Source organism: Rhamphochromis longiceps, linkage group LG16, assembly GCF_057381845.1.
Source record: "Rhamphochromis longiceps isolate RC_006_pf linkage group LG16, R_longiceps_female_GT1.1, whole genome shotgun sequence".
Taxonomy (NCBI): Eukaryota; Metazoa; Chordata; class Actinopteri; order Cichliformes; family Cichlidae; genus Rhamphochromis; species Rhamphochromis longiceps.
In genome coordinates this window covers 26,073,938-26,101,672 of record NC_140572.1, presented here as the reverse complement: position 1 = coordinate 26,101,672, position 27,735 = coordinate 26,073,938, and the positions used below count along the sequence as shown (strand labels likewise).

General features: G+C 40.2%; 2 protein-coding genes and 1 pseudogene across 2 annotated transcripts; 2 read left to right on the top strand and 1 right to left on the bottom strand.

The window, feature by feature from the left end:
* The first annotated feature begins 15,088 nt into the window (after positions 1 to 15,088).
* On the top strand, positions 15,089 to 16,072 carry LOC146651256 (sacsin-like). The gene has a single exon (XM_085384508.1). It carries the CDS (start codon positions 15,089 to 15,091, stop codon positions 16,070 to 16,072), a length of 984 nt encoding a protein of 327 aa, XP_085240634.1.
* Positions 16,073 to 16,098: 26 nt separating this feature from the next.
* LOC146651255 (uncharacterized) lies at positions 16,099 to 17,114 on the bottom strand (annotated as a pseudogene).
* A 157-nt stretch (positions 17,115 to 17,271) lies between these two features.
* Positions 17,272 to 23,083, top strand: LOC146651254 (sacsin-like). The gene has a single exon (XM_085385361.1). The coding sequence runs from the start codon at positions 17,790 to 17,792 to the stop codon at positions 22,965 to 22,967; it is 5,178 nt and encodes a 1,725-aa protein (XP_085241487.1). The 5' UTR covers positions 17,272 to 17,789; the 3' UTR covers positions 22,968 to 23,083.
* The last annotated feature ends 4,652 nt before the right edge of the window (positions 23,084 to 27,735 follow it).

Genomic DNA, 27,735 nt, shown 5'->3' with positions numbered 1-27,735 from the left:
AGATCAGCATCCTGATGTGGCACCATGTGAGGTGGGATGGATTATCTCAATATAGCAGATGTGCCCACTACCACACATTTGGACTGATTTGTGACCACTGTTTGGGAGGGATGGTTATATTGTGTATCTGGAATGAATTTTAGGTCTCTACGTCCATCCCATGGGGAATGGGAGCAGTAACAAAGGTGTTGCGTTTATATTTTTGTTGAGTGTATGTTACTTACCTTGTGCAACACCATATTATCGGAATGAAATAATCAGCTCCGTTTTCCTGTAAGAAAAAACTGCAGCCCATTTCCTGATGAAGAGCTGCTGAAGTGGAACAATTGTCCACAAGAGCAATATGTGCCCATAGAGTCATGGGGATATTGGCACAATAGTTCTTTATTGTTTTAACTACTATTCTGCAGTCTCATAACAAATATAAACAACGAGAGTAGATATACTAAACCTGTATTCATTAATTATTACATCATGCTGCCGTATTTATTCATGACTGTGCTATACACTGCAAACAAACCTGTGACAAGTGCCATAATTTGGTTACAAGAAGAAGTTCCATAATTCCATAGCTTTGCCTAATAACAAATGCATGAATGTTTTTTTAAAATGTTTTGTTTATTTATTTATTTTTGCACTTTATATCAGTTGCAAGAAAGTAGCTGTCTACGTAAGTAATCTGGGTTCTACAGCTTTAAGCAGCTGCAATCACTTTCTGGCAGACAATCACTTTTTGGCACAACACCGGCAATGACTTTGCAGACATCCTGGAGTCAATCGACAAGCGATTGTCCAGTTTTGATGCGAGGATATCCCTGGTGGAGATTTCACACCGGGAATTTAAATCTCTGAGAGAATCCCTGGAGACTGCTGAAAACGCCACGCTATGGGAGTCGGTCAGATCTTTTACCGAAAATGTGACCCAGCTAAACATAGAAGAAGAAAAAAAAAGAGAGACTGTTATCATCTACAAGCCCGTAGCATGAGAGATAACCTTGTGCTCTCTTGTATTCCAGAATCTGCTGGAGAGGACACGGAAATAGCGGTGGAAAAGCTTCATTAAAAACACCTGAAGCTGCCTGAGGACACCGTGAAGAACATCACGTTTGAAAGAGTGCATCGTATCAGGGCCATGAGGTTGGCGACTGGGAGACCACGTCCAATTGCGACCAAATTTGGCCACTTCAAACAGAAGGAACAGGTGAAGAGTCGCGGCAGAGAGCTGAAAGGAACGGACTTCAGCGTACACGACCACCCCAAAGAGATCCTGGAACGACGCAAGGTCCTGTTCCCAGTCCGACATAGCTTCATCCAGAAAGGCTCCCGCGCTGTCATCGCTGTGGACCGACTCTACATGGACGGACAGCTCTAGCACGACCCCGGCATCACTCCGTGGTTGTATTGACTTCACTCCAGATAAGAATCCACTACACTCTTTTCTTATCCACTCACACTCTCTTGCATTAACATGTGTTTAACCTAGCAATACCAGTATGATGTCATAGCAGATATAACACTGTCACCCTCCGTCATTGTTAATTGGAACGTTTCAGGTTATTTTTCTTTTTTCTTTTTCTTTTTGTCGCAAACCATTCTCGTTGGTTTTTTTCTTTCTCTTTTCTTTCACTGTGGATACTTTGAAAGGGAAGTTTCAGTTCCCAACCAGCTACAGCGCAAGTTATTTGCGCCCCATCAGTGTAGCCATCTTAAGTTTTGGCCTACGTTTGCACCATATAAAAAAGCTTAGCCAGGCATTCAGACCCTTCATTACCCTATTTGAAAATATAACCGGAATCATGTGGACAGGATATAACAGTCGAGGCAAAATATTCACCCGAGTGTAGTATTATATCGACGTAGAATATTTTTCAGGTAGTCATGAAGGGTGGCGCCGTTGCTCCAAAAAAAAAACTAAACAAAACAGCAAGATTAAACAGAAAAAAATTAAACTGGGGTTAAAATTCATATATACACGAGGTAAGTGCTGATGAAGTGATGATGGCAAGGATAAGGTCAACAAAAATGTATTTGATTTTCATGCTTAGCTATAAAGGGTTTTGGGTTTTTTTTGACATTTTATTTTATTTAAATGAGCTCATACATCGTCATAAAATTAAATGACTTCATTCCGAGATGTAATATTCACAAGTATATTGTAAACAAGAAAAATCAATGACGTAATTTTGATGATGACTGGTATAAATGTGTATTTTATGTGTGTATATATTTGTCAAAAACTAATCACAAAACAAAAGCTTCTACATAGCTCACTTGCAAATCTTCTTTCCTGCTCGGTAAGTATTGAAAAAGAATTACTATTATTATTCATTATTATTAATATCCATCCCTACTCAAGACGTAGGAAGAACAGGAATGTGTCATGTGAAGGCTGTGTGCAGGCAGGAAAAGGACCCAAAGTGCAGACTCCGGAGACAAACGTGAACTCAAACAGAACAAAATTAAGAATTCCAATAACTTACACGGGCATACAGAACACACAGCATATATGATGGTAGATCACGACACAGACACAGAGAAACACAGGGCTTAAATACACAGATCGCTGGATTGGGACACAACCCATATATACATAGCACATGATGAGGCTAAGGGAGAACAGGTGGGAAACATGGCAGGAACAAATCAAGGTTAACTAGAAAAAGGGAGTTAAAGTGAAAATGACATACAAAAGGCAAGAGACTTAGCAAAAATAAAACAAAGTAACAAAATCACAAACAGGGATGGAAACTTGACAAGGAAAGGGGAACACAGGGGAAGGCTGATACCTGAAATAAGGGAATAAATACAAAGCAACAAAGGCCAAGAACATAACCTAAATATTCTAGACAGAGAATGTCAAACAGAATTTGAAAGCCCAAAACTGAAAACACTGGGTGAAGACCCAGGATCATGACAACTTCTGTTGTCATATTGTGCATATTAACAACAGAAGTACAAGGGAAATGACTTGATTTCGGAGTAAGCTTTAATTGGTCATTTGAGGAAGAGCAGTTGTTTATACTTTAATGTCAGCTTTTCAGACCATCCACCTCACACCTGAAAGTCTGTTTGTAATGGAGTTTAAATGCTGTTGTTTTCTTTTGAAGGCTTTGGGAGTTTGAATTAGAGGATTTTGAGGAAGAAGAAGCCAAACCTTTTCTGAAACTGGTAAGACTTTAAAACTCACAAGAATTATAATTTGGAGGGGGTTTTTTTTCATTATGTTCACATAACCTCTAAACAAAACTGCACTGTATATGTGTTTTCTGTTTTAAGTGTGGGCAGTGAATGTAATTAATAAAATGAGGGACAGAGTTCCCAAATCCTCCTTAAATTTCTAGAGGCCATACTTCCTTTCAGTAAGTCACATCTGACATTCACAGGAGTCTTTACTAAAATATTCAACCTGTCCTTAACACAGGCCACCGTTCCACCCTGCCAGAAGTCCTCTACCATCATCCACATTCCAAAGAAAACTACCATCCAGTGCCTAAACGATTTCCGGCCAGAGGCTCTTACTCCAGTCATCTTGAAGCGTCTCGAGAAACTGGTCAGAACTCAGATCATTCGAGGACTCCCAGCCACATTCGATTCCCACCAATTTGCATACATGAAGAACAGATCAACAGAAGATGCCATAGCCACAGCCTGACAACCCTAATTCATTTAGAACAAAAGGACAGTGACGTCAGGCTTCTTTTTATTGATTTCAGCTCGGCTTTTAACACCATAATCCCTGCCAGGCTGGTAACCGAATTGAACGACCTCTGCCTCCCTCTGGATCAAGGACTTTCTCAGTGACCGCATATAGAGAGTCCAAGTAGGGCCTCGCCCATCCTCAGCACTCAGCCTCAAGACCGGCTCCCCTTCAGGGATGTGTGCAAAGTCCTCTGCTGTACACCCTATATACTGCAACACCATCCACCTGTACAACACTATTGTGAAGTTTCTGGATGACACAACTGTAATTGGGCTTATCACGGCGGGAAATAAGTCTGCATACAGGGACGAAGTGGAAAAACTGTCATCATGGTGCAGCCACAAAAAACAAAGAAATAATTGTTGACCTCAGAAGGAACAAATCTGACCCTCAGCCCATACACATAAATGGGGACTGTGTGGAGAGGGACTCTGCCTTCAAGTTCCTGGGCCTGAACCTGGGTGATGACCTAACCTGGAAAACAAACACTACAGCTATGATTAAAAAGGCACAGCAGCGACTCCATTGAAAGCACATTGACATATTGCATCCCAGTGTGTTTTGTACTGCTCAGGAAAAGGTAGCACAGAGAATCATCAGTTATGCTCTTCACTCTCTGGAGGAGCTGTACAGGTCCCGCTGCCACAAGAAAGCCTGCAGCATCCTGAAGGATACATCCCACCCCACCTGTCACCTATTCCACTTGTTACCCTCAGGTAACGACACGACACGTCGTTACACGGTACACGACAATAAAAGCCAAAACAAACAGACTGAGAAACAGCACATACACCGGGACTGTTGCATTAACAAATGTACTCAGGGATAAACCACTGTGAAAATACAAACTTTTAACTGTGCAATATTTTCTTTTTTTTAACTGTGCAATATATTCTAAAGGACTAATCACTGTACAACAACTGCATTTTCACTTGTTCATTCTTATATACTTTTGTATACACTATATTTATTTATTTATTTTTTGATTTATTGTACATGTATACTTTTTTCCCTCTTAAAGGTACGGTCTTTTCATTTGCACTGAACGGGGTTGCATTCAAAAGATTCTGATTCTGATGTTCTTCCCAGTGAAGAACCTTCTTCCGAAAGTCTGTCAATGCCTGATGTCCTTCCAGTGAGAAAGTCGTTTGTGAAAGTCACAGTGCCAGTCACTGATGTTCCATGTGAGGAACCTCCTTCTGAAACTTCATCCATGTCTCAGTCTGTAACACACACAAAAAGATTCTAGGTCTGACCAACCTCCTCAGCCGTGAGCAAAAAGATGACAGTCAATAAAATTCAAAAAGATAATTTATTAACACAATCAAAAAGGTAAAGGATTAAACAGCCCAGTGTCCCATTGGCAGATCAAGTAAAAACACACAGTCCAAGGCCAGAGCAAGCTATGCCACAATGCCAGTTGCACTCCACACGTTGACTTCAACAGAGTTAGGAGTTGTCCTCTGAGACCCACCACCCTGTAAGTAGATAGCCAGTGGTCACTCCAGCCTCTGCAACTCAGCTGCCTTTAGGCTGTGGCATATAATAGGCCCTGGCCTGCACAGAGAGACAAAATAACACCTTGAAATGTGACACACACACAACCACTCCCAACCCAGTGCAACTTCACACAATAATATGGAGATGAATTAATACAGGCAGAGGTGGGACCAAGTCATTGTTTTGCAAGTCTCAAGTAAGTCTCAAGTCTTTATCCTCAAGTCTCAAGTCAAGTCTCAAGTAATGTCAGGCAAGTCAGAGTCGAGTCTCAAGTCACTGGTGTAAAAGTCCGAGTCAAGTCACAAGTCTGAAACTTTGAATTTCAAGTCCTTTCGAGTCTTTAAAAAAAAACGAAAAAAGAATGTTGCAGTTATGCTAAATGTAAATATTAGACCATGTAATTTTTAAATCTGTGTTTTTCTCAACACATGACAAAATAGTGAACTTAGAAAATATACACAAATTGTGAAATTGCACCTCTTTAAAATGCAGCTCAATTAAACCTAGCTCCAAGAATAATTTTCACCGACAGTTCTGAGATAAGCTGCATGTTATTCTTGGATGCGCTTGTAGGACCGGCTTTAAAATTGCATGACAAAAATATCATACACATTAAAAAAAAACTGTATCACCAACGTAGCCTGGACAACATTTGCTAGTTAGATGAAGTCAGCTATCTCATCCTAGCATATTTATATGCATATTTATAATCATACGGTTCTTGGAGTGAGTGCATACACTCATGAAGTTTAGTAACTTCCGGTCACTGCAACAAGCCCAGGTACAGTTTACCGACGGATGGGTGCAGGACCTTGAAATGCACCGTGTAGAACGAAAGACCATCGTACGTATCATAAGTTTACCAGTCTCACAAATCGTCTTCATAAATACACATTCGTTAACCGTTTATTAATAGGACCTTTAAGCTCAACGGTAATTAATTAGCAGTGGAAATAATTTCTGGTAGCATTACAGAAATGTAGCAGTGACAATAATACTGTATGCTGTAATGTACTGGGCAATTAGTGATACAAAAAACCTGTTTTATCCTGTGAATAAAAGTATATGTTTTTGTCAATGTACCATAATAACAGAAGCGAAACGCAATATTGTGTCAGGACAATTCACTATTTATGCACAATAAACAAAGGAGCATAGCACGACAATTTCTGTTCAGCGCCAGACTTGCTTGTAACCTATATCACCAATTATTATGTTATGAAAATGACGTATTAACTACTACAAAACACTGACCTCTGTGTAAATGCTTGGAGCAGACTAACCTGTGAGCTGGAGTGTTCTGGGACGTTATATTTGATCTTTGAATGGCTGCAATCCAGGCCATCTGTCGCCTCTTTGTTACTTCGGAAACATGGCTCGAACAATTTCTCTTCAACGACATAATCCGATAAAAAAAACGATCTCTTTACCCGTCGGCTTCCCGTGGCTGTCATGTGACCGGCTATTGCAGTTAATAATAACAGCTTCTTGACATTTTTGTGTTTCTTTTTATCGCTGTGTGACTGATTTCAATTGAAAGCCTGCGTGCGCTAGTACCTCTTGCCACGAGTTCCCAGAATCCTTTGCGGTTCTACCCCGGAATGACGTCACATTTTCAATCTCCATATAATATACATGTTAAATTTTATGTTTGGGGTGAAATATCAAGTCTTTTCAAGTAAACCGGTTCAAGTCCAATTCAAGTCCCAGGTCATTGGTTTAAAAGTCCAAGTCAAGTCACAAGTCTTAGAACATTTTTTCAAGTCAAGTCTAAAGTCATAAAATTAATGACTCGAGTCTGACTCGAGTCCAAGTCATGTGACTCGAGTCCACACCTCTGAATACAGGCACATTAGTCTACCATGTTACACCGTCAGCTGTATTTGTTATCAGTGTAACAGAGAAGTCAGATGACCATAAAATCAGGAAGAAGAAAAAAGAAAGAAAAGAGCTTTGCAATAAATATTAACACTACTCCACATCTTTGTTAAACTAAAAGAGTTTAGGTGTATATAAATCTAAAGTTGATCAAGGTGAGTAAAAAAAAGTATAATAAAAGTTTTTTGTGTTTTCACCTCTAAAAGTTACTCTATACGGTTTACAAAGCACCTTATTTTCCTTGCCATCAAATTCAAAATGTGTCCATCATAAATTAATGCATGACAAAAATAACTATTTAGATTAAAAAAATGTCTTTATAACTTTAAAGTTTAATTCATTAATAATTGCTTATACTAAAGCATGTGTGAAATAGAGTCACTATAGAATTTGCTTAATTTATTCACAATTTTTTATTTTATCCAAACTTAAACTTTCTGTGGATATCAGCAATTTAATCTTTCACAAATGAGAAAAGGAAAACCCACCAGGGAAACTGCAGATTACCCAGGTGGGTTTGTCGTACCTGACCAGAAAAATATTGGATGTAACTTACATACATTAAACATGCATGATTGTATTATGTGATTGTGGCGTTTGAAAGAGGTTTAAACTTAAGATTCTCGAACAAAAAGCCAGCATATTTATATAGAACAGTTAAATAGTGACAATAATCTTAAATTCATGTGAGGGTGTACAATACTGTTCAAAACTCTTTGGCAACTCACAAGGCACCAATCTTGTCAGGACTGGTGGAATTAACAACACAGAAAAATACCGTCAGATTTGTTCCAGCATGCAGTATCATCTGGTAAGGGTCTGATTGGCAACAGCTTCATTTTTCAGCCTTACAATGATCCCAAACACACTGCCAGTGCAGTAAATTCATACCTGGATAGAAAAACACAGAGTGGAAAAGTATCCGTCATGGATTTGCCTCCAGCTCTGTTCTAGTCAAATGTCCCTGTAAGTAAAGCATAAATAGGTCTTATTAATTTATTCTTTACACCTGATCTTTATTACCCCTGAGCACTCACATACTGCAACAGATCTTTTTTCAGGCATTTTGATAAGAAATTGTATTTGGAAAAAAAGTGATTTGGGAACCTTAATGATGGCTCTGTACCAAAAAAAAAAAGCTACAGATTTTCTCACAAGTTTAATAGCATGTCTACCAACTATTACCTGTTTAAATAACTGCTGAGCATTACTCCAAATACTTTATTTGGTGGCTCCTCATTAAAATTTTTATTTATTTGTTAACATGAGCATCAGTTACTGTGTATTTTTAACACCTTAAATTCAATGTGATACCATTATCCTGCCTAACAACCTAAAAAGCTCCAAAAGGATTAAGTATGGAACATATTATAAATGGAAAATCATATATTGCACTCCAAACACAGCAGTTCTGAAATGGCTGAAAAGACCAATGCTCTGTTGCAGTATGCAGAGTACATGTGTAAATTGATCATAGTACAAAAAAATATAGTGCCTTTGTAGAGCGGTGATCAAATACAGAGATAGAGGTCGCTGACATTGAGACATTCAGAGTCATCATAAGGCAGTAACTGACAAATAAGACAGCACAGCAGTTACATGATTCGATCTTACCACAAGAGGTCAGTACAATACATTAATGTAGTAGACACAAATTATGCAGGTTCAGGCATAAAAATGTACAGAGTAAAAAGGTAAATGAGGTAACCAGGCTTAAAATCCATCTTTTCTTTTTCTGTACACAGTCAAGTAAAGACTGTAAGCTTTCCTCTGCTTTAGAGGAGTTCTTTCAGGCTTGCTAATTCTACTTTTGTCCTTCCAGAGATGGTTGTCTGGGAAAATCCCAGTAGATCAGCAGTTTCTGAAATACTCAGATCAGCCGATGCTCACTTTGAACTTAGCTGGGTCATCTTGGCCATGTCTACATGCCTAAATGCACTGATTTCCATTTCCTAAACTGACACTACAGTGTTTACACTAGACAGTATAAAGTTGGAATTCAGTGAATGAATCGAAGCATCACCAGTTTAAATGCAAATTTATCCCTGCTACACTTGATGTAACATAAGTCTGACCATCACAACCACAGCCACTGTGTATCAGTCTAACACAGATCTTTACTGTGAATTCACCACAGTCCTGCAAACTAACTAAAATGTGTAATTTCTTAAAGCACATCATATGAACTACTTTCAACCCACTTTCATTCCCAAACATTTCTGTTATAAATGACACCGCTTAACCAAAAGTAACAAGTCCGTTATGAAAATGTAAAAAGTAGAAAGTAATTATATTTGTGTTAAAATATAGGGAGTAAAAGTAAAAAGTTAATAAGTACTCAAGTAAAATATAGATACCTGAAAACCAAGGCTGGACTGGGACAAAAATTCGGCCCGGGCATTTTGACTAGAGACCGGCCCACCAGGATAAAGATTGAAAATGTGACGTCATTCAGGGGTAAAACCGCAAAGGATTCTGGGAACTTGTGGCAAGAGGTACTAGCGCACGCAGGCTTTCAATTGAACTCAGTTACACAGTGATAAAAAGAAACCCGAAAAATGGCAAGAAGCTGTTGTATTATTAACTGCAATAGCCGGTCGCATGACAGCCACGGGAAGCCGACGGGTAAAGAGATCGTTTTTTTTATCGGATTACGTCGTTGAAGAGAAATTTTTTAAGCCATGTTTCCGAAGTAAGAGCCGACAGATGGTCTGGATATACCAAATATAACGTCTCAGAACACTTCAGCTCACATGTTAGTGTGCTCCAAGCATTCCCACAAAGGTCAGTGTTTTGTAGTAGTTAATACGTCATTTTTCTTAACATAATTGGTGATATAGGTTACAAGCAAGTCTGGCGCTGAACAGAAATTGTCGCGCTATGCTCCTTTATTTATTGTGCATAAATAGTGAATTGTCCTGACACAATATTGCGTTTCGCTTCTGTTATTACCATGGTACATTGACAAAAACATATACTTTTATTCACAGGATAAAACAGGTTTTTTTGTATCACTAATTGCCCAGTGCGATTACAACATACAATATTATTGTCACTGCTACATTTCTGTAATGCTACCAGAAATTATTTCCACTACTAATTAATTACCGTTGAGCTCAAAGGTTATATTAATAAACGGTTAACGAATGTGTATTTATGAAGACGATTTGTGAGACTGGTAAACTTACCTTTGTTCGTACGATGGTCTTTCGTTCTACACGGTGCATTTCAAACCGCGGTAAAGTGAGCCGTCATTTGTGAGCCGCGGTCAAGCCAGCCGCCTCTTATCCGCAGCATAAATTTCCTTGCGCTTTTACACCAGTCTTTACGGTAGCGCCTTTTCGCTTTATGTGCCGATTGAAAGCCTATACCCGCGCACACGTGCACGCGCGCGAACAGTCGCACGCACATGCGCGCACACAAATTACAATGAAACAGCCCGGTACAGTCAATGCAATTATGGAAATGTCAGAAATTCATGAAAAATCATCCTGAGTAGTTGATGTCCAACTTTCAACACATCCCTCCTCTGGGACACCTACTGTACCTGTGTGCCAAGTTCCATCCAGATTCACTGTAATATTCCTCAGAAATTACAGGAAACTTGTATTCAACGCAATACAGTCAATACAATAGAATTATGTCAATTTTCAAAAATTCATTAAAAGTCATCCTGAGTAGTTGAGGTCCAACTTTCAACAGATTACTTCTCTGGGACACCTACTGTACCTGTGTGCCAAGTTCCATCCAGATTCACTGTAATATTCCTCAGAAATTACAGGAAACTTGTATTCAACGCAATACAGTCAATACAATAGAATTATGTCAATTTTCAAAAATTCATTAAAAATCATTCTGAGTAGTGGAGGTCCAACTTTCAACACATCCCTCCTCTGGGACACCTACTGTACCTGTGTGCCAAGTTTCATCCAGATTTACTGTAGAATTCCTCAGAAATTAATGGAAACATTTATTCAATCTAATACAGTCAGTACAATAGAATTATGTCAATTTTCAAAAGTTCATTAAAAATCATCCTGAGTAGTTGATGTCCAACTTTCAACACATCCCTCCTCTGGGACACCTACTGTACCTGTGTGCCAAGTTTCAGCCAGATTTACTGTAGAATTCCTCAGAAATTAAAGGAAACTTGTATTCAATTCAATACAGTCAATACAATAGAATTATGTCAATTTTCAAAAATTCATTAAAAATCATCCTGCGTAGTTGAGGTCCAAATTTCAACAGATTCCTTCTCCGGGACACCTACTGTACCTGTCTGCCAGGTTACAGCCAAGATTTACTGTAGAACTCCTCAGAAATTAAAGGGTACTTGTATCCAATGCAGTCAGCCAATACAATAGAATTATGTCAATTTTCAAAAATTCATGAAAAATCATCCTGAGTAGTTGAGGTCCAACTTTCAACAGATTCCTTCTCTGGGACACCTACTGTACCTGTGTGCCAGGTTTCATCCAGATTTACTGTAAAATTCCTCAAAGGAAACTTATATTCAATTCAATACAGTCAATACAATAGAATTATGTCAATTTTCACCTTCTTCAAGCAGTGGTACAGGAAGAAGTCTGCATCCTTCAAGAAAAACATGATTTTCATGCAGGACAATGCTCCATCACACGCGTCCAAGTACTCCACAGCGTGGCTGGCAAGAAAGGGTATAAAAGAAGAAACACTAATGACATGGCCACCTTGTTCACCTGATCTGAACCCAATTGAGAACCTGTGGTCCATCATCAAATGTGAGATTTACAAGGAGGGAAAACAGTACACCTCTCCGAACAGTGTCTGGGAGGCTGTGGTTACTGCTGCATGCAATGTTGATGGTGAACAGATCAAAACACTGACAGAATCCATGGATGGCAGGCTTTTGAGTGTCCTTGCAAAGAAAGGTGGCTATATTGGTCGCTGATTTGTTGTTGTTTTGTTTTTGAATGTCAGAAATGTATATTTGTGAATGTGGAGATGTTATATTGGTTTCACTGGTAAAAATAAATAATTGAAATGGGTATATATTTGTTTTTTGTTAAGTTACCTAATAATTATGCACAGTAATAGTCACCTGCACACACAGATATCCCCCTAAAATAGCTAAAACTAAAAACAAACTAAAAACTACTTCCAAAAACATTCAGCTTTGCTAATGAGTTTTTTGGGTTCATTGAGAACATGGTTGTTGTTCAATAATAAAATTATTCCTCAAAAATACAACTTGCCTAATAATTCTGCACTCCCTGTAGGTCTGTTGACAGAGCTCTGTACAGGTCTGCTCGAGCTGACCTGAAAAGGGGTCCCACCTGTCCAGCAACAACACATGGCATGGAATAATAGACATCATAAACCACAGAGGCAGAACTGTGAAAACAGAAAACCTGAGTGTGCAGCTAGCAGAGGAAATAAACAGCTTCTTCGCCCGCTTTGAAACACCACAACAGCAGCATTCATCTGCCTCAGCCCTGCTCCCATCCTCATCCTCACCTGGTTCCTGCACCGCTCCATTCACTGTAACGGAGCACGATGTCAGATGTGTGTTCCTAGCAGTGAACCCCAGGAAGGCGGCCGGTCCAGACGGAATACGTGGTAAAGTGCTAAGACCATGTGCCCACCAGCTCACCCTCATCTCCACCAGAATCTTCAACCTCTCACTGGATGAAGCAGCCATCCCATCCTGTCTAAAATCAGCCACAATCATCCCAGTACCAAAGAAGTCTCCCATCACCAGCCTGAACTATTATTGCCCTGTGGCCCTCACACCGGTAATCATGAAATGCTTTGAGAGACTAGTCCTTCAGCACACCAAGGATTACCTCCCCCCAGAATTCGACCCCCACCAGTTTGCATACCGTGCAAACAGATTCACAGAAGATGCCATCACCCTCCACTCGGTGCTGAGTCACCTAGAACAGCGGCAGAGCTATGCCAGAATGCTCTTTGTGGACTACAGCTCACCCTTCCACCACTCGCCCATTGAGAGCCTACTAACTTACTGCATCACAGTATGGTACAGCAGCTGCACTAAGGTGGATAGAGCCACCCTCCCAGCATGTTTGCAATGAGTAGGAGATGCTCTGTATCTCACTGTACAACTGTATAGTGACAAAGGTATTGGGTTCTTTTCTAAAAATTGCTATAAACAGAGGAACCCAAACTGATGAAAAGTGGCGAATATTTTTTTTCAAATGACTATTTTTAGTGGATGTTTGATATGGAGGCAGAATGACAGAATGTTAAAAGAAGTTACTTTTAGTCATTCTAAGCCGGGCATTGCGTTCTCTGGCTGTTCAAAGCCATGGAACTTTAGACTTTCCAAGCAAATAATGATGGCCATACTGATGTTCTTTTCAGTACATTTTACTTTATGTTCATTTTCATTTTTATGATGTTTCTATTTTTACACAATTCCTCCCACATAGCAAAATTGGTATGGCCTGGATCTGTCCCACACAATGTGCTTACACATGGCCTGCGTACCGCAAAGAATGACGGCCCCATGGTAGAGTTCAAGGCTGGACTGGGACAAAAAATCGGCCCGGGCATTTTGACTAGAGACCGGCCCACCAGGATAAAGATTGAAAATGTGACGTCATTCAGGGGTAAAACACAAGTCTGGGAACTTGTGGCAAGAGGTACTAGCGCACGCAGGCTTTCAATTGAACTCAGTTACACAGCGATAAAAAGAAACCCAAAAAATGGCAAGAAGCTGTTATTATTAACTGCAATAGCCGGTCGCATGAGAGCCACAGGAAGCCGACGGGTAAAGAGATCGGGTTTTTTTTATCGGATTACGTCGTTGAAGAGAATTTTTTAAGCCATGTTTCCGAAGTAAGAGCCGACGGATGGTCTGGATATACCAAATATAACGTCCCAGAACACTCCAGCTCACATGTTAGTGTGCTCCAAGCATTCCCACAAAGGTCAGTGTTTTGTAGTAGTTAATACGTCATTTTTCATAACATAATTGGTGATATAGGTTACAAGCAAGTCTGGCGCTGAACAGAAATTGTCGCGCTATGCTCCTTTATTTATTGTGCATAAATAGTAAATTGTCCTGACACAATATTGCGTTTCGCTTCTGTTATTATGGTACATTGACAAAAACATATACTTTTATTCACAGAGTAAAACAGTTGTTTTGTATCACTAATTGTCCAGTGCGATTACAGCATACAGTATTATTGTCACTGCTACATTTCTGTAATGCTACCAGAAATTATTTCCACTACTAATTAATTACCGTTGAGCTCAAAGGTTATATTAATAAACGGTTAACGAATGTGTATTTATGAAGACGATTTGTGAGACTGGTAAACTTATGATATGTACGATGGTCTTTCGTTCTACACGGTGCATTTCAAGGTCCTGTACCCATCCGTCGGTAAACTGTACCTGGGCTTGTTGCAGTGACCTGAAGTTACTAAACTTCATGAGTGTATGCACTCACTCCAAGAACCGTATGATTATAAATCTGAGCGTGGTGAAAGTTGGGCAGCACGCTAACGTATTTTGTCCCTCTGCGTGCTCGTAAGGGTCTGACCCTTTCACTCCTTTGATTTTTTCCTCGTATCTTTTCTTTGTCTTTTCGTCGAGTCTGTCTTTGTACGGACCGGCATTGTTCTCCTTTTGTTTTGTACATTCCTTTTTTGTGCGGCAAAGAAAAAACAAGAAGGTATTGGAACCAGAGAATGAACGTTTTGCGGTGCTGCAAATGCTTGCATTTGATGCGGTACTTGGATTGTTTTGCCACTAATTCCCGGCATGCAATGCGCGAAAACCACGTGATTGTTAAACAAGGGGGCGGGTGCATTCGGCCTCCTCGGCTGTAATTGGTCCAGCCCAGAGTCGATCATGACCAATTGGCCAATCCAACACCTTTCATTATATATACCCTTCCTAAAAAAAAATAAAAAAAATCCATCGGCCCATAAAAACAAAAAATCGCCAGCGGCCCACCGGGCAAATGCCCGGTATGCCCGATGGCCAGTCCAGCTATGGATGCCACTCACTTCAGGTGTCACATTGTGTCACGAGAATATCCCACGTGTGATGGCTTGCCACCTTGGAATCAAAACAACCAGGCATCATACTTTGGAAAATCACACATTTGATGACCTTTCACCATTAGCTTTTGACTTTGAACAGAAGGAAGAACTCACTGTTCATATTAAAAACATAATTTCAGCCTATCCATCAAAGAAGGATATCCTTAAAGAGCTCATCCAAAATGCTGATGATGCAGAAGCAACAGAAATTCACTTCATCTGGGACAAAAGACAACATGGAAAAGTAAAAACATTTGGGAAGAAATGGAACAATCTCCAGGGTCCAGCACTTTGTGTGTTCAACAACAAAGTGTTTTCAGATGCTGACATTAAGGGAATTCAACAGCTGGGAGAGGGAGGAAAGCACAACACCCCAGGGAAGATAGGGATGTACGGAGTTGGATTCAACTCTGTTTACCATCTGACTGACTGTCCTTCGATCCTTACAGGAGATGAAGTACTTTGCATTTCTGACCCCAATCAAAAATACATTGAAAATCATTCAAATAACCAGCGATATGGCATTGGCTATAAACTAACTGACACTTTCAAAGAAATGTACGTAGATGTCTACAAATCCTTTCTTCCAGACAAATTTTCTCTTAAAGACGGCACCATGTTCAGATTACCTCTGAGAATGGGTACAAATGCAAACACCTCCAAAATATCACAGCAAGGAGTCACTGACCGCGACATGAAAGAACTGTGCTCTGCCCTGTCTGAAGATCCTGAAGGACTAATTCTCTTTCTGAAAAACATCTGCAAAATCAAAGTCCATGAAATCAGTGAAGATTCAGGAGGACTTTGTCACGGTCCTGTGCATTTGGTCTTGAGCACTGTCTGCAATCCCACCATCAGGGAATACGGAACTAGACTCCACTACGATCTGCACGCGGGGGTAACACTCCGTCTCGGCTGTACGAGTTTGCTGCAGTAGATAACAGTCTGAGGCGGAGAGAAAGCTCACGCCATTCCTAGCAGGCTCAGAAGCAGACTGTACAGTCGACGTGTGAATCCCTTTCGCTGTCTCATGAACCTGGGCTTCATGTGGTACGACTATGAGAGCAACGCTAGAAAAAGTCCTGGATTCTACAGAGACAAGAACATGGTCTGTGGTTTCGTTGTGTGCTCCTTCAAAACAGTTACACACAGTTCTTTCAGCTCTGGAGCCCAATTCCGTTATAGTCTCCGGTCCCGGCAAATCAACACTCATCTCACTCTGCTTCATAGAAGGGACGTGAGGCGCAAAAACGCAGTCACTCACCGGAGTTAGTGCGGTGCAACGGCGGCGCCAGCGCCGCCCCCTTCTGGTAGCTGGCGCGATGGGCGCTGATGCCACCACTGCAGAGGGTGGCGTAGCGGCAACACCCTCCTCTGCCCATATCCTCGCTAACGGCGAGGCAGGGGAAGCGAAGTCTGAGCGGGTTGGAGACGGCGAGCGGCTGGTAGGCGGTGCAGCAGGTGAGAGTTCCTCCTCTGGGATGAGCCAGGGTTTCCACCGGAGCTCGTCCTCCCGATAAGCCCGTAACACCTGCTGACGCTCATCGTCCCCGAAGTCTATGGCCTCCACCGCCTCCGTGTGCCGGTTAGTGCAGCATGACGGTGGCGGAAACGAGGAAGCCGATCCACGGTGAGGCGATGGCTGAGTGGAAGTGGGCCTCAGCGTTCCCCCTGTCGCAGCCTCTGGCTCATGAGGCAGCGGCACCGACACCCGTTTACGGGGTGGAGGTGTGGATGCTGAGGCGGCATCCAGGACCCTCTGGGCCAGCGCACGGGCACGAAGCTCCTCCTTCAGGGGGCCCAGGGAGTCAAATGCCTCGACGAGGCAACCGCGGCTCCCGCAACATAATGGCGTCCACGGCCGCCAATCCCGTGGAAACCACTCTCGGATCCGTGCATCCGATGATGCGATCCATAACGCGGCAGAGCCTGTTCAGCTCCTCTCCCACCTCCTCCGAAATGTCCGCTGAGTCCGACATGGTCGCGTCGTACTGTCACGGTCCGCTGTGGCAGACCGTGTGGAGAGTGCGTGGAGGACTCAGGTGCAGACACGAGTGACACGGAAGTGAACTTAAACAAAAAGCGAACCTTTTATTGTGGCTGATGGATACAAAAGAAGCAAACCAGAATAAGGGCAGCACAAGAGCAATAACTAAACAGAAACCTAAACTGGGAATAAACTAAGGTAAGGCTATGACTTGGAATACAATAGACCGGGCATGGAAACACGGAGGGTGGGAACACAGACGACGCGACACAGACTGTACGAAACACAGAGACTAAATACACATGAGGGATGATCAGGGGAAGTGGATGCACACGGGGAACACAGGTGACACTGATAATCATAACAAGACACGGCAGGAGTGAACGTAACACTGATGGGAGATGGGCAAAGTAAAGCAGGAAGTACACAGAGGTTCAAACAGGAGGAGAGAGAGCACGGGGAGAACGCAGACATAACGGGCTGGGGAAAACATAGAATAAAGCACAAAGAGAGACGAGGGCTCATAAATACACAGAGGGGCACACAGGGGGTGAGAGTCACGAAGGGAAAACACATAAGGAACAACGTAACAGATCAACCCAGGAAGCATGGCCTAAATAAAGAACAAAATACAAAGATACATGAAAACTAAGAATACTGGGCCCACATGGCCCAGGACCATGACAGACTTAAAACCATCTTTGAGGTTGAAAAAAATCTGCCACAGAAAAGTCGGGAAGAAAAAGATGCTTTTGTCAAACATTTACAAAATGCACTGCAATCAGACAAACCAACACCGCACAAGACTTTCTATGAAACTGTGATTTCCACCTCAGATAAAAGACAAACTACATGGATTGTTGCAGAACAATTTGGCTCCTTCAAAGACAGCTACGATTTAAAACTGTCAGACAAACTTCCCCAAGCATCATTAGCTGCACGTGTGAACACAAAAGGATCCAGCGTCATGGATTTTAAAGGAGAAGCCTTTTGTTCACTTCCTTTGCCAGGGAAAACTGGACTGCCAGTACATGTCAATGGAAACTTTGAGGTTGATTCTGCCAGGAGAAGCCTTTGGAAAGAAGATGGGAAGAGTAAGAAATCCAACTGGAATGAGATTTTGAAACAGAACGCCATTGCTCCGCTTTATGCAGACCTCCTGCATTACATCAGGCGAATGATCACAGTCAAGAAAGTTTCCCTTGCAAGGATTGAATCATGTTTCAGAACAGAATACTTGTGTTTTTGGCCAACTGTGTCCAAGGATGTTTGCCCAGACTGGCATGAAATGATACATGAAGTATACAGATCACTGAAAGAAAAAGGCCTTGATGTAATCCCTGTGATGAAGAGCTCAACACGGAAAATTGCAGATAAAAAAATTAAAGAATACTCATTTGACTGGTGTAATGTCAGCGAAACAGACTCAACTGAGGCACCTTACTTGACAACCTTGGGAAATTTCAAGCTGAATAACATTTTGGAAGATCTTGGAATGAAGCTGGTTCCTTATTCCACAAACATGCAGAGGATTTGGACAAGTTTCAGATCTGCTGGGGTTGAAGTGAAAGAGGTCAGTCCCTCCACTGTGCAGACTTTCCTACGAGCAAAACCTCTAAATGATCCAACCCAAACAGATGAGGATTTGCCTTTACCCATAAGTGCTACTTTGATCAAAGATGAGAAAAGATGTTCAGAGCTCCTGAGTTTTTGTTTAAAAGATTTCTCCTCACAAAAGGTCACACAGAATTTACTCAATGGCCTTCCACTTCTTCTCACAAGAGATAAAGTTTTAAGACTCTTCAACTCCCAAACACCCACGTGGATATCAAGGTATGAAGATCTCTTCTTTGACTGCCAGGCTCAATTTGCAGATTATCAAATCAACATTTGGCACACTGACCTTCTTCAAAGATTAAAACTTGTCAGAAATATGACTTTGCACCACTCAGAGAAATATCTGAAACCATTAATTCAGCATCTTCTTTATGACTGTGACATTGATCCACACAGTGGTTTTCATGTCCCCAATGAGAAAATATTGAAGTGGCTAAAATTACTTTGGAAGTTCATAATGAATGAAATTAAACCGCCAACATCTAGAGATGACGAGTCCAGTCTGACATTAAATTATGTGAGGAAACTCTTCAGTGACTGCTATATTTTACCTGTTGTGTGTCCAAGGTTGAACAACAAGCTCTTCCTGCAAACAATGAAACACATGTCAAGTGTTGTGTTTGCCTCACAGAAACACAAAGACATATCAGGCATCCTCTTCAAACTTGGTTTTATGAGGTTTGATCATGTTTTCTTCTCTGAGATGGACCGATGGATATATTCATGTCTACAAGATGAACTTCTTGATGTAGATGATCAAAGCTCAGTGTTGGATCAAGTGTACAAAATTAATCGCTCAGAGTTTTCCCACCTTTCAAATGATAATATGAAAGAGTTTCAGATGTTCCTGCAATTAGGATTATCCAAGTCCAAAGTCAACCAAGAGTATGTGAGGAAGCTCAAATCCTTACCAATATTTGAAACAACACATGGTGAACGAGTGAGGATTGATGGACCTAAGAAGGTTTTCATCCTCAAAATCAAATATTCAGTCATGTTTCCAGATTTGTTTAACCTACCCCAAAACAGCAGCATCTTTCTCAAACAGAACTCTGAGAACTACATGCTGTCAGAAACACTCAACATTCAGGTCCTGGATGATTTGGAGTATTTCATGAAGTTCATTCTGCCTGCTGTACACCAACTCACAGAGACACAGATTCTTCACAGCCTCAAACTGTTGCTGTCACTAGATTATTCGTTGAAGGAAAGAAAAATTATCATCTCCTCACTGAAGACAGTGAAACTGATTCGCAGTTCTCAAGGTAGACTGGAGCCTGCATCATACTACTTTGATGAAAGTGTGGAGCTGTACAAACGAATGTTGCCCCACGAGAGATTTGTTCCTGAGACATTTTGGACTGAGCTTTGTGAAGGAGATGACTACACAACAGAAAAAGCAAAAGAGCTGGTCAGAGAACTGGGAATGAAGCATGTTGTGTCCGCGGACGAGATAATAAATTTTGCATACCAGCTTGAATCAGAAGCAAAAGTTAACAGAAGACTCAAAGACATGAAACAGAAATCATCACTACTTTTCAGGGAAGTCTTAAATAAAGCATGCAACATCAAAACTAAAAAGCAAAATTTGTTGGAGAGGATTGCCGACATCAAATTCATTTTTCCAGTGATAATTCGAAAAGAACTGTCCAACTACCACCAACCATTTGCTGCTGAAGGAACTACTGTGAAAATTAGAGGCTCTTTGATTGTCAAAAATCCAGAGCATCAAGATTTGATTTGGACCTCAATGCCAATTATAGACCTGCCAATTATAGACCTACCATTTATGTCACAAGGTCTTCAGAAAATGATAAAAAATGTTGGAGCTCATGAAGAACCACCTCCAAACTGTGTAGCCAGTAACATAAGAAACATCTGTCAGTCACCATGTGAAACTGACCAGCTGATCAAAACACGAGCTAAAGTGTTCAGAAGTTCCTACACTTACCTGCAAGCAAAAAGATTTGAAGGAAACCAGCTGGCTGGTCTTCCTGTTGTGTTGGTTGAAAAAGACACAAAACTTGTGAGGCCTGATGACGTGTGTCTGTCGCTCTCCTATGATCTGGACTTCAGACCATATCTGTACAAGATTACTCCAGAAGATGCAATGTATGCACCGTTCTTTCAGAAAATTGGTGTGACGAACGAAGCTACTGCAGAACAATATTGTAATTTTTTGGCAGCAGTTTACGCTGATTCCTGTGATAAACAGAAACTACATTCGAACCAGCTGAGAACTGTGAAACGAGCTGTTGAGCAGTTGTTTAAGTTAATCAATGCTCAGGGAAACCAGAAGCTTCTTGAATATGTGGAGACTCTTTATCTTCCTGCAGTAGATGGTAAATTATACCCATCATCCACACTCTGCTACAACGACACAGTGTTTGAGACCAAAAGGTTGGAAGAAGCGCTGGAGAACAAGTTCCTGCTGCTTGAGAAACTCAGTGAATGTCATTTGGGCAATGACAAATACAAGCATCATCAGCTGTTGCAACTGCTGCCTCAGAAGTTTCAGCCAAAGATGCTGTCTGAGTTCACAGAGGAAAGAGTTGTGGAATCAAAGATGCAGCGTTGTGAACTTGGGACTGGCTGTGAATTTAGTGGATGGTTTGCTAAACATCTCTCCTCAGGAGCCTTTAAATATGGATTAATTTGTCTTATTAGAGAGCAGTTGCAAGGCAAAATAACACAAGAAGATGCTTCTAACATATGTGAGAAGATTTTTGGCAGTATACAAATTATCTGCTGCAAAACGTTGGAAACAACACTCTGGCTCAATAAACAGCCACTTGCTAAAACTGATGAAGAAACTGATGTTTTTGTGGAACGAGGGCAACAAGGGTGTACCTTTTACTTAAAGCACAATGATGACATGGCTCTCAAAGTGATAAATGAAGTCATTACAACATTGACAAAAGAGATTAATGTTCTTTTAGGAAACAGAATTGCATCGGTTCATCTTCCAGTGCTGGGACAACTCCTCATGTGTGACGATCTGCAAGATGTTCGGAAAACTCTGGCTAAAAATCAGATCCGTGACAGTGCTGAAACTGAAAGTTCCTTTTTTAGTCCAGCAGCCCCTGGGACAGAAGTTCCAGGAGAATGGCATGATTGTTTGGACATGAATGTCCTCAACAACTTTGAAGAGGGGGAATATGTTGGCTACAGCATTGATGACAAGTACATTTATACAGTTATTGTTGAAGAACTGCCTGGTCACAATGGACGATATTCATGGAGATACAAAGTAGATATTGGAGAAGATGAGCCCATTGAAGTCAGCTGTGTTGATCTGTTTCAGTTTAAACGAGAAAAGAAGGTAAAAACAGAAAGGAGGAAATGCATGGAGCCAGAACCACAGAAGAAGACGCTAAAACCAGAAGAAAACACTTGCATGGAGCTGGAACCACTGACAGGAGCTGTGCCACATTCTTCTGAATTATCAACAAATTCTTTACCGGCCTCTGTTGAGGAAGCTAAAAGGGAAATTGATAAATGTTTGGCAGAGATCTGGAGGCTTCCTGAGGAGGAGAGGCACAAAGCCATCAAGAGACTGTACCTCAGGTGGCACCCTGACAAAAATCCGGATTGCCAGTCTCTCGCCAGTGAGGCATTCAAATATTTACAGAATCGAATTGATGAGCTCAGCAAACCCAAAGCTGCAGGCTCGACCTTTTCAAGCAGAAATACAAATTTCAGAGGCTTCTATCAACAGTGGAATCAGGAGGCCAGGTATCACAGAAACAGTCGAGAGAGGTTCTCTAGAGGCTATAGAGGTTCCTACAACTTCTGGACCCACAATGAAAATGTCCCAAGGCCAGACAGAGAAGAGGCCAGCCGCTGGTGTAGACAGGCTCGCTGTGATCTCAATGCAGCTCACAAAGACACTGGTGGAGGGAGCACAGAGTGGTGTCTGTTTAAGGTCCATCAAGCACTGGAAAAGTCTCTCATAGCAGCATGCTATAAAAAAAATGGACAACACCCCAACAGCAGCTCAATTTCAGCCACTGCTGCACAAGTTTCCCACTACAGCCTCCAACTGAGAGATCTGCCTGAGATTGTGAAAAACCTGCAGACACTCGGGGTGGATCCCAAAAGGACTCAATATCCCAACTGCCATCCATATCCTCACATACCGAACGGACAATTCAGATCAGAGAATGAAATGCTGGCACTGAACAAGGCATCAGAGCTCCTTAATAAAATAGAAGCATATGTGAATTAAGGATTTAAGACAGATGGACTATCAATTACTGTGACTGTGTTTTGACATGTTAAACAGATGATTTCTACAATCTAAAGCTGAAATATTATTTAGCATCACAACCAAAATCATTTCAAGTTGTCTAATTTTTCACAGTAATAATCACAGAAAACATTAAATGAAAAATGTTTTTATTTGTGTCAATGCTATTTACTCACTAGTGTTTTTATATACATTTAGAAATATTTACTTCAGCTTTCCTGACTTTGAGATATTCAATGTATGGTTTTGTTCTGAAAACAAAAAATCAAATATTCTTCTTGATTAAGTTTGTTGACATCTTTGAGTTGCAGCAGAATCACTGAACCATCTGCTGGAGATCAACATATTCACTGTAACACTGTCATGAAATGAAAAATGTCAAGGTTTCTATGTTTTAAACAGTTGTGACTACTTCTCAGAGCACAGTTTAACTACTTCATCTATAGATATTTTCCTATGTTTTAAGCAAGTTCTACTACTGTGACCCAAGTATGTATTGTTAAATTTATATGATTTATGATACTGAGGACCAAAACAATACTGTATGAATTTCCAATGAAAGTTTGTTTTTGCAAAGATTTTTTTAGCATTCAGATGAAACAAAATATTTAATGCAGTATTTGGCATTTGAGGGGTTTTAATGTAGTAGTTTTGTTCTGGAAATAAAAATACAAAAGATTTTAATGGAAACTTTTTCAATTTTTATTTAATTTTACCTATAAAATGAAATGATGAAACAGCAATCTCATATTTCAAACACTGATTCCCAGTCTTTCTAATACTTCTATAGTTACTTTTGGAATTTTACTGTCTCTTTTTATTAATCATGTACCCAAGACTTTTGAGAAATAAAGCGTACTTACTAAATAATGACACTGTGTATGTTTATGATGTGATTTCACTGAATGTTACAGCAAAGATTTACCACTTCTTTTATCTTTTATAAATTGTGGGGATTGAGCCCCCAGAGGTCCAATTCCATGTTTGAGAGGACATGCAGTAAGTCCATATGTTTTGACAGATTTCCTTTTACATCAGGCACACCGTCAGGGATCTGAGCAGAGAATAGCAAATGTGATCACAAAGAGCATATGAACAATAGTTTTCAAGTGTCATTATATCAAACATGTCTTTGCATAAAAGCTGCAAAACTTTATGGCCATAGTGTAAAAAAACCCCACAACATTTAAGCCTTACTAAAAATTATAAAGATATGAAACAATAATATATATAAAATACACAATTACTTAAAAGAAATCAATAAATACACAAACACTTCAACCAGTGCTTCCTCCAACTGGATGAGTAACGGGAACCACTCACTGTCGGATTTGTGAGTGCTAAAATTATACTGTTACTAGAGCCATCCAGTCGTTCTCTACAAGTGAACATTAAATTTTTTAAGAGTGCTTTTAAAGTCCAAACACGCACAGCTACAAACGTCTGACTGGCACTACCCCTTCTAAGTATCCTACAAGGATTCTCAGTGCATCATTAAATGCAACATGCAGTTTCTGCACGCTATATTGCTTGTTGGATGACCACAAGGGGGCAGTATATAGCAGTGTGCGATACGCTTTTAAAAAAGCCACTTTAACTGGAACTGAACAGAAGCTGAATTTGTGTGCAATAGTATTTGCCTGCACATAGAGCTTACAGCATTGTCTGTATATGTCATCATCATTTATTTGATCAATAATAAAGTGATCGAGGTATTTCACCTTTTTATGAACCTCAAGAGTATTGTAGGACAGTTTAAACACAGGGAAATTTAGCTGTTTATCCTGCTTGGTTCTACATATCAAGATAGCATTGTACTTTATATCATATAGCACACCATATTCAGTACAGATATTAAGAAGCTGCTGTAATCCAGCACTACTTCGACTAAAAACAACCAGGTCATCTGCATACGTAAGATGAGTTATCAATGTTTTACCTAACATACATCCAGTGTTACAGGTTCTCAGCTGTATGGGCAAATCTGGAGGGTAAACTATGGAGACCCAGAAACACCTTTAACAGTTGATGGTAGAGATGGTTTACGATTAAAGATTTTATTTACATATATACTACTCAATAAACATCCAACAATTAATGCAATACTTATACCCCTTAAATTAAACCTGAAAGACTGCGTTTTACTCCTAACTTCACTGTATGAAGAAAAATCCACTGTGCTAATATAGAAGCAAAATGACGGAAAAACAAGGAATTGGTGTCCATATATCTATGAACCTAAATTTGTCTCTGAGGTTTATTTGTGGCTTCTCCCTTCATGGTTGATGGCAGTGATGGAGGGTTCTACTTCCACCACAATCCCTATGATGAGGTAGCGCTTGACCAAAACTACTAGGTCCAGGGCCTCCTGCTTGGGTTCCTGCAGTTCTACAACAACCACAAGCAGGTTGGTCAATGTGAGTACTGCATCAGGAGTACAAGATGAAGAATGAAAGAAAATACATACAGTATAAATTAGTGGTCAGACCACCAAACTTCCTCATTAGTAGGCATTCTGCTCTACCACCTGAGCTACAGCCACCCCAAAATTACCCCAAATATGTAAAAGCTAGACTATAGCTAAAGGACTTCTGGACTAAATTATATTTACAGATGTTCCTTAACTTGTTTTCTTCCCCCTTACATATTTATTGTACACATCGAAAATAAATGTTGGCAGAATATAAGAAAACATTTCTGAATAAAGTTCAGTAAATCAATACTACAACCTTTGTATAACACATAATTGAAAGCTGAAAAAAGTTAACTGAAAAAATTGCTTTTCAGCCTAAAATGCTATTTTGTGTACAACTTGATTTTAGCTTTACTTTTTTTTAATGTAAAGCTGCTTTGCTGCATACAAAATATCTGCTTTTCTATAGCCATCTTGTCTGAGATCTCTAATTTCTCATAATACACAATGTTGCCCATGTCATCATTTTCTCTTACAAATGAAGTAATATCAAGACTATATCTTACAATAATTTTTAAAATACAGCTTCTCTGAATAATTGCACAGATTCAAGACCAAAATTGACTGTGAACTTTTGATTGTCAGTCACTTTTGACTTTTCCCAGTCCAATCTTTTCTAATTTTTCTTAACCAACAACTTACCTGGATAAAGACTAAAACATTCACTCTGCAGCTGAAGGTGGTGCTGAGTAATGGCTACGTGGAGCCTTTCATCTGCTACCACCAGGCATGTAGACAGGGAAAATTTGCAACTGAATATAGAAAAAAAGTAAAAAAAATTAAAAAAAATTAAAAAAAAAGATTATATTGAAAAGAAAAATTAATTTGAGTGTTTTAAATCAACATTTCTTTCCCGTTTGCAAGACTTTGGGGGGAATCCCATTTATAACTTGGACAAGTTATACAATTTCTAATTCAACAATAATTTCCAGTGGACCAGCTTCTAGATCTCACACATATTACAGTGTATGTTTGTGGGATCCACATATTTGTTTTTAACATGTAAATGGTAGCAAAGTGGCAATCCAGGCAGGAAAGTCAGTACCCTCCCCCCAATCCACCACCACCACCACAAAAATAAAATAAAATAAATTAAAAATAAAAAATTCAGTTCATATGGCAAATGTATTGTTGGAAAGATAAAGTGATTGCTCTTGTTTGATATGGTGAACCCATCCAGTCAATCTATGAGGACCTGTGGTTAGTTCCATGTTTATAGACATTACAGTTGGAATATAGACATACAGCTCAAATAATTGTCTCCCTTTCTCTGACCTTTGAGTCCAACTCCTGTCCATGGTGCTGATCAAAAGCTGGAATGATGATATTATTTCTGCACTTACAGAAATAATAGGGATATGAGATCAAGTGTACTTGACCTAGTATGACGTGGCAGTAAATTTTCAAAAATATCAGCACCAGGGTCTGTCATCAAGTTGTACATGGAGCTGAAAGGGCATTCTCATATTAATTTTTCTTACAGTGACTCAACTCATTAAAGTACAGACATGAGTTTCAAAAATAAATAAATAAAATATAAATTTAAATAACTCTTTAAAGGCCTGGACCTGGATGGACATTTGGAAGAACTGTCTGTTTTATTCTGCTGTTTAGGAGCAACTGGAATGTCATCAGAATCAAGGTCAGAGTCAGGAAAGACTAAAACTACACCAACAGTCTGAGCAGACTGCTGCTCTACTTGATCACTGTGTTATCCAGCATGGTGCAATCTGAACCCACAGCAGCAGGGGAGGGGTTTTCACTGTCCTACAGATGAGAAACATGACATAATCTTTATTTTTTACATAGTTATGCAGATTTTTGAGGAGACATGCACTGTTTTATAACCATCCCTCCCCTGCTTACTAACCTACAAGTTTATTACTGTTTTAAATAAACAATAAGTTATGTTTCCTTTTTCATCAATAGTTTTTGGCTATTTTATATCAATTATGATTGCACTGACTCATCCAATTACGCCCTTTATGGGTCAAACAGGCCACCATAAGAGACATGCAAACGTAGCAAGCAGGTGTACTAGCTTACTTAGAAGCCTACCAACTATTGTCTTGTATATATAAGGATGCAAAGATTGTTCATGTGGGGATTTTACTGCGTTTGTCAGATAAATATCTGTCTTCAAGTACATTTCTTAGGAAGGATGAACACAGTGAAAGTCGCTGTAAGTCGCATTTCCTCTGTTTTCCTGCAGCATCATCATCATCTAGCTAGGAGGCAGCTGGATGATGCGGGATGCGGGACAACTTTCCTCCG

Excerpts from the sequence above, each read along its gene's own strand:
- LOC146651256 (XM_085384508.1), top strand. The coding sequence starts at position 15,089 with ATGCCACTCACTTCAGGTGTCACATTGTGTCACGAGAATATCCCACGT.
- LOC146651254 (XM_085385361.1), top strand. The coding sequence starts at position 17,790 with ATGGCCCAGGACCATGACAGACTTAAAACCATCTTTGAGGTTGAAAAA.